The sequence below is a fragment of the Arvicanthis niloticus genome, chromosome 2, assembly GCF_011762505.2.
Source record: "Arvicanthis niloticus isolate mArvNil1 chromosome 2, mArvNil1.pat.X, whole genome shotgun sequence".
NCBI lineage: Eukaryota > Metazoa > Chordata > Mammalia > Rodentia > Muridae > Arvicanthis > Arvicanthis niloticus.
The window spans coordinates 11,360,994-11,372,055 of NC_047659.1; the positions used below are offsets into that span (position 1 = coordinate 11,360,994).

The 11,062-nt window shown below is 45.6% G+C and overlaps 1 protein-coding gene across 3 annotated transcripts in view; it reads right to left on the reverse strand.

Annotated features, from left to right (window-relative positions):
• Nucleotides 1-2,736: 2,736 nt before the first annotated feature.
• Nucleotides 2,737-11,062, reverse strand: part of Pbx3 (PBX homeobox 3) — a 193,460-nt gene continuing 185,134 nt past the window's right edge. For all 3 annotated transcript variants that reach the window (XM_034494572.2, XM_076928548.1, XM_076928550.1), the window contains 4 exons: nt 9,474-9,639; nt 8,012-8,124; nt 7,139-7,228; nt 2,737-4,254 (listed from right to left, as the gene is read on the reverse strand). In XM_034494572.2, the coding sequence (XP_034350463.1) occupies nt 4,162-4,254; nt 7,139-7,228; nt 8,012-8,124; nt 9,474-9,639 (462 nt within the window). In that variant the 3' untranslated portion in view covers nt 2,737-4,161. The remainder of the gene's footprint in view (nt 4,255-7,138; nt 7,229-8,011; nt 8,125-9,473; nt 9,640-11,062) is intronic.

The following is an 11,062-nucleotide window of genomic DNA, read 5'->3' on the forward strand; positions in this document are numbered from 1 at the left end:
ACATATACATACACAGGTGTAAATGTACACCTGTGTACATATGAGCACCCCCACACATGGACACACACACACACACACCCCACATACAAAAAGTAAAAATTTCAGGTTGTTCTCAGACACACCCAGACTTAAAATTTGGCCAAGTGGTTTCAACCTTCAGAGCCCCCAATATTGGTGGGGTGGCACCCCTTCTTTGAGCCTTAGGTTCCCTTTATGAAAATGGACAGCCACAGTAGCCACTCTAGTGACCCCTGTATACTGAGGTGTGATAAGCACAATAATGGGGGGTGTGGTGTCGCCTGTGTTAAAGCTCACGGTAGGAGGGCAAAGGGCAAGAGCCTGGAAGGCTGTAAGGCAGAACTGTCAAGGAGGTAGGGGCCAAAACTGAGCAGAGCCTGGGACTTGAAGACACCACAAGTACACAGAGTCCAGGCACAGGACCTCTGCAGCAATAAGGTCCCCAGAGGGGTCATGTCCCAGCCTTGTGCTCACCGCCTTAGGAAAGTGCTCTGCCTATCACTAGTCATGGTGCCAGGCCTGACCCAGCCCCAGAGCAATGATTCTTTCTATCAGTCATCCCTTAACTTGATGATGCAGATAGGTGGTATCACACAATGTGTCTTCTTCACATCTACCTCAATACACTCAGATATGGGTGAAGATTCCTGTAAGCTCTAAGGACAGGGAAGAATGCTCCTGGCTTCTTTAACCCAGAAAGGACCTTACACAGAGGTATAATGGCCATCATTCACTGGAGACTCTGGTTCCTGCTACCAGTGGTAACTGGAAGGTCAGTAATGCTGGCCTAGATATGAGAGACGCTCAGTAAGCAGAGCGTCCATGATGGTTCCTTCCCAAGGTATGGCACGCATTTACCCCTCCCATATCTAGGAAGCCAATCCTGACATGACTTTCCACATAGAAAGGCTTCTGTGGTACAAAGCCCCTTCAACTCAGACAAAAGGGACAGGAGGACCTGGTGTCTCCATGTGAATGACACCCTGCTAGAAATGGGCAGCTGCTGGGGTGCAGAGGCCCCAGACACTGAGCGCACATTCTTATGAGATTCTTATGAGCACCTATGTTCTTATTCATCTACCACTGTGCAGGGCCCCTCACCTGCAAGTGGCGGGCTCAAGTGATTGCCTGCTGTTATTCCCTTTGGCTCCATGGGTGGATGGGTCTTACCTGTCTTCCCAACACCCCATGAAACACTGGCTTCCAAAACCAGCCAAGCAAGGCCCCAGTGATCCAGCTCCTGTTGGGTGGACTGCATTGTGTTTGGGTCTGGTCTTAACCCAGTTTGATCAGGAAAGGTAGTCAGCTCAAATCTACCAAAAATCCACTGCTGAATCCACTTAAGGCCCTTGGGGCGAATGCCCATATACTCTTCAAGCCTGTAGTTATACCTATTCCAGTGAGCTCCAGAAGGCTGGGTAGGGAGGCCAGTGTGGTATCCCAATGTCCCAATTTAAATGGGATGCTCTTCCCCCACCCCCACCTCCAGAGGAGGTCAAGAACAAGGAGAGAGATTGTACAAGCATCTTCTAAGCTGGCACATTGGAAAAATGGTTCTTCCTACACGAGTATCTCCAGAATATAGCCACAGATCCTACCCATATCGCTTCCAAGTGCTAGGACCTGCCCCCCCTCCCCCCCAGTAAATTCAAGTGAGTGTTTCTTTCAACAGACTGACCCAGGACAAAGCCAAGATGGTCTGGGGATGCTAAGGAAGATGAATTTGTGTATCTGTATGTGATATTTTCATTGGATCTAGTTTGCAAAACCACATAGCTCAGGGATTATTTTATGTATAAAGATAAGAAAGGCTAACCCACAAGCTAATTGAATCATGCAAATAATTGTTTAGCCATGGGAGAGATTCCTATGGGCAGACTGAGCACCCACATGAGGGAGGACAGCTGTGGAGGGCAATCTATTTTATAAAGTTTATCTGCACAGAATAACTGCTGTAAGATTAATGGGGGCGGTGGCCCCAGCCCTTGTTCTGCTTGGTTCTACCAGCTGAAGTAGGAAAACAGATATATTTATCATAGACATTTGCTGCAACTGATTAGCATTAATCTGATTTCCTGTGAGTCAATTTCCTTGAGATATAGTAAACAGGCCAATTATCTGCAATGGACCTCTTTTATTATAGAGATTTGGACATTAGTGACAAGCATGTATGCAAATATATGGACTTTATTACAATCTGAGTAACCCAAAAATAGCGTCCAATCTGTTAAAAATGTCTAGCTGGGTGTATACATTGCAAACAGAATGTTAAGACAGAGTAGGGAGAAGGGTAAGGGGGCTTTGCCTTTTGATTGACATGTGAGGCCCACTCTTTCCAAACCTTTGTTCATCTGCAACTGGCTAAAAAAGTGAACAGGACAAAGCTCTTGTTATTCAGAAGACCATTTAGCAAGTTCCAGAATCACCATTAGGTCAGAGGAACGTGAGTGCCGAGGACAGCAATCCTGGGGTCAAGGTGGGCCCTGGACTGTCCCAGGTCTAAGCCTCAGTTTTTTAGCCTATAAACACGGAAAGTGAAGAGATGTGAGATGGACTGGCGGACAGTCCAAGGCTTCACCAGGGACAGCAGTTGACAGCGTCACTGTCACCTCCACCTTCACTGACCATGTGTCTGCTAGCCCAGTTCCCAGCAAGCACAGTCACCCCCCGCCCCACGCCCACACCTGTGTTAGCTTAAGGAGCAGAGACACACATGGCTTCTAGGTTTAATCAGGAAAGCAAAGTTTATTCATGTTTGAAACTACATATAACTACCACAAGGAAGACTTTTCAATCCAGGGTGTGAGCCAGTAGAAAGGAACACGGAACGCTTTTAATACATCAGAATCACCGCCACAAATTATTGTCACGACCCAGTCAGTTTCAGAATCGCATACAATACAAAAAGAGGAGAGGCCCGCCACACAGGGTGAAATGTACAGTGCTGAATACTGAATCTGAACGCATCACAAGAACCCGCCTTTTTTTTTTTTTTTTTTCTTTTTTTCCTTTTTCTTCGGTATGGATTAGTAACAAGATGAAGAACATTCAAAACGCTTCTCAGTATTTACAACAGCTTGGATGATCCTGTATTAAGAGTCAGACCCAATGTTGCCGATCTTGGCTTTTTAAGGGTTGCAAATGCAACCCTGAGTTTTCTTTTAAAAGATTACAATGTACATTACATTTTGTGAAGGGAAACAAAGAGTTAATTACAAGATGCAAAAAGATAAGAAAGAGACAAACTACAGCGTGAGTATTGTTCAGAGGTAGTAAGTGAGCGCTCTAAGCTACAGAACATGTTGGGATTCTATTGGTTTTATGAGTTCGCATGAGGTAATAAAGCTGTGTTCTGATTGGTGGGATGTATAAATACTCTTTTGCTACACTATATACAGCACTCCAGAGAGCAGGGCCTTTCCGGGCTGCCCAGAGGAAGAGCACACCTTGACAAGTCTGTGCAGCACCCAGCGCACACGGTCAAACCCCAGACAGGTCTTGTTTTCACCTCTGTAGCAGCAAGATCTTCATTTCAGGGCTGGATCCATGGTCTCATTAGCGCAGACTCCCAGCTCTGGTACTTCAGAGGGAGAAAGGAGGCCACCAGTCTTTGACCTAATTACAACATAAGAGATGGCAACACAAACATGGCGAGGGAAGTCCTGAAACGCCTTCCTTAAGAAGACAGGCAGACATCGCCTTCCCTCCGAGCCCATCCATGATATGAGAACAACGATGGAAGCCTGCATGGAAATCCGCAAGGGTTCAGCTTAGGCAGGGTGAGCCTTGCCTGCTTTATAATTGGGGTCTAGCAGAGTTGGTACTTCTTACCCTTAAGGCCAAGGAGCTGGCAACTGTGGAACCATTAATGTAAAAGACCCATAATAAATTAGGATGAAAAAGTTAAAGAACTGTCAACAATGGTACATCTTGGCCTAATTGGATAAAGTGCTTTCTTTTAAACGTGTGTCTTAAGTTTAAATACAAATGATTATGATTCCTTAAAAAACAGGTTTCCCGAGTTCTCTAAGAAGACAGGGTTGACAGTAAAGCTGTAGGTGGTGGGTTACAAAACGCTTTCCTTCTCCTCCCATTGCTCTGAATGCGCTTATCAAGGCCTGTCAGCTGGGAAAGCGCCGGGGATTAGTTAGAGGTATCCGAGTGCACACTGCCCGGGCCTTCCGTAGGAGAAGTCACAGAAGATGGAGTTGTTGCATCCTGCCAGCCTCCATTAGCCTGAAAGGAGAGGCACAGTTCAGTGGGTGCACGTCTACATATTAATTCCACTCCCCAATGAGAACACCCAGAACAACAACAGGAGAGCAAAGGCGCATTAGCAAAATGTATTTTCTGAACCCACCTTGGCAGGAGTTGGAAGCATGTGTTAAAGTGGGATTAAATGCATGTGAAACAAATTCATCCTATCAAGTAGAGACTGAGTGATAAATCAGTTTGGGGAAGATGACTTCAGTTAGTCCCAGGCTGGCACGGAGCTTGGCTTCTGATCTGCTGGTGAAAATCACCATTCAAAAGCAAGCTCTCAGAAGGTCCAGTGGAAAGGCTCAACAAGATGCCTTGGTGCAGCCTTGAGCTCCAGGAAGCAGACACTTGAGCCGGCTTTATCACTGTTCCCAGAGAAGCTGCCCCCATATACACACGACAGCCAGCTAGTATAACCCTTGGAAAATGAAGGGCATAATTTCCCTCCAAACAGGAATCCCTCCAGAATGAAAATGTATGAACCATGGAGGGGCACATGCTATTCAAATCGGGATTCCAATTATCTGCAAACAGAGCCTCTAGTTGGGACGGTGCAGCTGCCTGCACCTGCGGCCGGCCCTTCCTGCCTCGGACCTGCGCCAGCACTAACAGTACTCAAAAACAAATTTGCCTCATGTCTTGCCCTATAGAGGCAATTGCTGAAATCAATGTCTGATCAGATTTCTGCTGTGGCAGACAGCTTGTCGCTACGTATTTTTATGTCAGTCAAGAAGAGGAAGGTGCTGGGCTTGTGAGTTGGGGAACACTGAGCAGAACTGACAGGGCAGGCCTTTTTGGAGGGAAGGCAAGGGTGAGCTGCATGACACCCAGTCCCTGCAGCTCCAGCCATCCTTGGTTCTATACTGCCCAGCCTCACATCCACACACACACACCAGGCCCCTTGGTTCTCTGCACCCTCCTGTCGATCTGTAGTTTTTCCAGTGAGTCTACCTGAAGGTCTTTTGGACATACAGAAGATCTGTGTGCAGACGACTGTTTCTTCCTCAACAACAGTTGTGTGTGTGATTGTTGTTGCTTACTGGAACTGGGTCTGGAACCCATGGCCTTGAGGATGTTAGGCAAGCTCTCTGTCACAGAGCCACATTCCAAGCCCATACTGTTCTTAAAGAACTCCTTGTCTTCAGATTAGCTGCATAGTTCTGCATACAAAGCCCCTTCAATCTCTCTCTCAAGGATATTGATTCTTAGCTTTCTAATGCTGTGACATTTAATATAGGTCTCCATGCCATGGTGACCCCAACTATAAAATTACTTTTGTTGCTACTTCATAACTGTAATTTTGCTACTGTTGTGAACTGTAATGTAAACATCTGTGTTTTCTGATGGTCTCAGATGATCTCTGTGAAAGGCTGTTCAGCCACCAAAGGGGCTGAGACCCACAGGTTGAGAACCACTGCTCTATGACCAGGGTAGGGGCTAGAGGGAGGGGTGGGCAGGGAACCTACAGGAGAGCTGGGAGTCTAGATGGAAAAAAGAATTTGCAGCTTGAGATGCCAAATTCAGGCTTAGAGGAGAAATAGGATTAAATAATAAGTCATGGCACTGTCTTTGAAAGCTTCAGTCATGCTGTGTGGGTGGTGACAAGCCCATGTGTTCTGTCTCTAAGTCATACCTTCCCTATCTAAAAGGTAAGCTGTCTCCCCTCAGGTATGGAAGTCTCCTTAGGAAAAGAAGAACTCGTACACAAATCCAAGTCTAAAGATATCCCATCTGAAGTAAACATCATTCCTCTTTTATCCAAATTTATAAACAACAAATGTATAATATTTCTCCCCTGCATGGCAGCTGCAGGAGAGGTTGTCAACAAGCACTCATTTTTTTTTCCCCCAAAATAAATTAATCCTTACTCTGGTGGTTTGAGATTATGCACTGTATTATACAACAGCATCTTATCAAGGCTCATCAGTGAAGATGGAATTCATGTCTGTAAAATGCTGCAGGCAATCACAGCTTCATATTTTATCATGTTGATAAGGATATCGCACATTCTCTGAAGCATTTCAAAACACTTAAATGAAAAAGGAGAAATGCAACTAAAAGGCTTTTTATATGGCTTGTTGTGGGTTATTATGAGTTATTTATAAACCCAAAAAGAAAGAGTTGACATTTCAAATGTAAAAGATTTGAGTATTTAATGGTCCTTTTTTTTCTGTTACAATTGAACATCCTCAATCACTTTTTAAGTCATTAATATTTACTCTCTTATACCAAAGGAAGGCCCTAAAAGGGAGACTTTTCTCCATTCTCCTCTGGTCTGCTGCCATTTGTCCCAGAGCAGAGCATTCTTCACACCTTGCAGAGCTCTGTGTCTGCCATTTCCCATCCATGTCAGGATAGGAAGCAAGGGAAAGTTTTGTGAATCAGTAACAAAGGTTTCTCCATCATTAAAGCAGAGAGGCCATTAAGCTCAGGGGTTCCATTTTGCACCCCAGGCCAGCAGTCTAGAATGGGGTTCTTTGTTTAGCATGGATGCCGATGTGCTGGGCCTCCAAGGTTATCACCTTCACCTGCTCTGTGCTGGGGAATTTTCCTGCTGCTTGATTCGAAGATAAATGACCCGTTTCCCACACGGCACGGCTGCTATGAAATGGAGTCTTAATGGGCTGGTACCTAAGTCCCCACTGATGATAGGACACCAGCCCCTTTGGGCTTCTGTGAGGGTTTCAAAGGACAGTAAGGTAACAGGAAGCACTGCTGGCCACAAAATGAAACCATAGCAAAGATGCTGCCGCCCCCAACTGCCAAGAAGATGTGAAGCCAAGTCCAGTGACTATTAACTTGTTCATTAGTCACCGTTTCCCTGACACAGTTCCCACAGCTTGCTCCCCAGGGTACTCACGTTTAAGTTATGTGGACTGTACAGTGAGTTTGCTCCAAGGCCGTCACTGTAGCCTCCCGTCTGATTGATAACATGACGGAGGGTATCCACCTAGAAGTGAGACGAAACAGAATTCATCACCTCCATCTATTAAAACATCATCACTTACAAAAGGGAACAATTTGAGTTATGTGTGCCATAAGGGTGGAGCATCTTCAATGAAAGATAAATTTATCAATCAGATGTGACTGGAGGGATTTCAAAGATTCCTTGCATATTTAAACTCACACATCTTTGTTTTTCACACCAGCCAAACAATAGCATCTTCATGGTAATGCAGACTTTCCATCTACAGCAACCAAGTGTGTGTGGCTGTGGGTGAAAACCTACTCACAGAATCCACACCCGCCCTGTCCCTAACCACCAATGCCTAAGAGTAAGAATACTTGCTCTCAGTTAAAAGGACAAGAAAAGGGGTTGAACCTGGAATCTACTTTTAAGAATTCAGGTTTCAGTTTCCTGACTTACAAAAATGCAGGAATAAAAGAATAGTATGCTCTCTTGTTCATTCTTTCCCTCTCCCTCTTTTTCCACCCCTTCCCTCTCTCAGGCACACACAATCTTCTGTTCTGTCATAACCAAGGCCCCCGCCCCCATCTCCATGAGCTCAAGCCAGAGCCGAATGCATTCACAAAGTTCGTCAGCTTTGAATCATCAAAGGCATTGTCCACTTAACTTCTCATTGAATTAAGAGGTGGGCAAATGTGTCCCATTTGGATGCACCCAGCACAGGTTCTACATAGATGTGCAGACCACTTCCATGGGTCAGAGCGGGGAGTTTTGAGCCCAAACCCTACCCTGCCAGAAAGGCCCCAGCTGGGGCATTTCTCCTACCTGTGACTGCACATTGGCTCCGACTTGGGACCCTTGGTAAGAATCCCCATTCAGACTCTGCATGTTCATGAACATGTCCCCAGAATTTGGGAGGTTAAAAGAACCAGAAGAACCTGGAAAGGAAAGAGTTAAGTAGCTGAATAACAGAGAGCCACACACACAATTCCCAAAGACCTAGAGGTAGGGAAAGGAAAAGAGGCAGAAAGGAGAGGCATTTCCAGCTTTAGAAGGACAGAACATTAGCTCCAGCTCTAGAAGGCCCTGCTACTCACACTACACACAGGCAGAACATTATAGAGGGTGAACCCAAATGAAAAATCAGAGACAAATCAAAATAGACAGAAAACACCCAGGAGCTGGCCCAGCCTTCTCCTTGTTTCCATTTCTCTCCAGACTTGGTCAAACAAGCTCTTCAATGTTGCTGTCATGGTGGAGAATTACCTGGAGAAGACATATTTTTCTGACACTCTCCTGTAGCTATAACTCTACCTTTCCATTCACCAGTGTCTGTGACCCATTAGAAATGATGGGGGCATAATTAAACAGACAGCCTTCCTCTGGACCTTTAAATATATATTTTTAAATCTCCCTAGAAAGCCTCCAAGACCCTCCAACTCTTCTACTAGGGCTAGCTGCACCTTTCATTGCCAGCCAAGTTCCCTGTAATATAAAGACAGTTCTTCAAACTCCATCATGAATGTCATATAAAATGTAAACAGAATGTTCTACATAAGGAGTCAAAAGTAGTGCATTTACAGCCAGCTGTGGTGGCACACACATGCAATCCTACCTATTTAGCTGAGGCAGAGGAATCACAAGTTTGAGGGCAGACAGAGCTACAAAGTGAGTTCAAGGATTTTTTTGGACAACTTAGTAAGACTAACTTAAAAAAATAATGGCTAGTTATGTAGATCAACGGCAAAGGACTGAGCTTCCCATATGCAAAGCCCTGGGTTCAGTCCCCACTACCACAAAAAACAGAAACAAAACCAGGAAAACCATCTCCTTATATGTAAGTCCAGCAAGCCACACGGCACAGACATAGGCTGTACCCAGAGCCTGAAGCCAAGAGCACAGGAAGCACAGCAACATCTCAGCCCAGTATTCAGCTTCCCAGCACCAGTACATACCTGCTGCTTCACTCTGACAGCCCGCCAATGACCCTAAGGAGAGGCAGCACAGTATATGATAGAACTCTGCCTCTCTGCTGAATTAAAGGCCACGACTGAGTATAAAGGTTCTAGAATCTACAGGAGCAAGTGGCAGTCACTGTGAACAGTGGGTTTACCAGCACAGGCTGTGCCCTTATTTACCCATCTCCAGAACAAGCCTGCAAGGGAATACAAATCTCCCCTGAAAGCCCCACTGTGCACCAGGGAGGCTGAAGCTTCAGAATCTGTGGGGTGGGACGCTGTGGCAGATGACTGTCTGGCTGAGTAGGGAGTGAGCATGCTATACTCACCAGAGTTTGGCGTGGTGGGTGAGTTAGTCTGGTTGTTCTGCACGGCTGCGGCCACTGCATGTGCGGCTGTCACGGCTGTTTTTGCAGCATAGAGATTGGCCTCCTCTTGAAATTTGCCAATGTTCTTCTTGTACCTGATTCGTTTGTTGCCAAACCAGTTGGATACCTATCAAGTACAGGAACATGAAATAGGAAGGGTAGAGAAGTCACAAAGGAAAAGTCAAACTTCCGGTCCTTACTATGGGATAATGAGAAGCCTCTGGTTGACACAGTGCCCTGCCTGCCACTTTGCACCACATAATAGTTTAGGGGTTCACTTTCCACTTTGGCATAGTCTTTTGAACTCTAATGGAAGAACACTGCTTCCTGGAATTGGCCATGGGAACACTAAAATGGTCGGGAGTACTGTTCATGAGATACACCCAATTGTTATATGTGCATCAAACATAGCAATCAGACTACTAAAAGAAGCTGAAAAAGCTACTGGAAACATTTGTTAAATTAGGTATTAAGAAGCACACTTGAAAAGAATGACTTATTGTTCTTTTGTGGACCTGAAACAATTTTGGCAGCTATATAGTAGAATCATGTTTGGTCTGCTGAAGAGGGACATCAATTAATAATGGATGAAAGATCCCTTTGTCTCCTGCCTTGGAAGACACTGCACGTCTGCCAAGATGGCTGTTCAGGCTCTGCCAGTGACTGTGTGGGAAGCCTCAACCTGAAAACTCAAGCCATCTCAGTAAGGTCAAATGAAATGCAGAGGAATGGCTGATTCCATAAGGTAGAATAGAAGGTTTTCTTTTTCTTTTCTTTTTTTTCTTTTCTTTTTCTGTTTTTCAAACCGCTTGTGATGTCAGCCAGTACAAATGTGAAAGAGGATGTTGGCTGGAGGCTGATTTCATCACAACTCATAGACAGCAAAAGGATAGCCCAACACTTAGCGCTCAGCTCACACCATGTACCCAGATACCTGCAGCTGAGCTATGTAAGGAAGCTAAATCAGATAGCCATATGTAAGAAGGCATGCCCAATGCTGTATCCTAGGAGATTGCCTCTCTTTTGTTTCCCAGGAGCTGCCTGCTAATCTAGCAGAGGAACCACTGGTGTGGTACCAGAGCCATTGCTCTACCCTAGGTATTATTCAGAAGAGTTCCTCAGGGGCCCTGAGCAGAGAAAAGGAATAGGATGCAGTTCAGAGCCCTCCAACCCAATTTTCTACAGTGGGCAGCCCTGCTGGCCACCTCTGCCAAGTCTTTAATTGCTTTGGAAATGGTGCTCTCATTCTTCAACTGATGGCACTCACCCTCCTGGAGAAGGCTAGAAAGCTCTGGCAGGGGATCCCTGAGAGAAAGAAGCACTGGCTTTACTGTTGCCCATATGCTGCCATCAGAGCACTGAGTATACACGCATGCACATAAACACACATGAGCACACTTGAGAGGACCCATGCTGTAGCACAGGCTCCTCAGAAACATGGAAAAAACCCACCCAAAACAAGGTGGTAGCCCAGGCCACTCAGCCATCCTTAGGTGAGGCTTAGCCTCTCAGCAATGCCAGCCATCCTTCCCAGAGCTCATTCTTCCCAC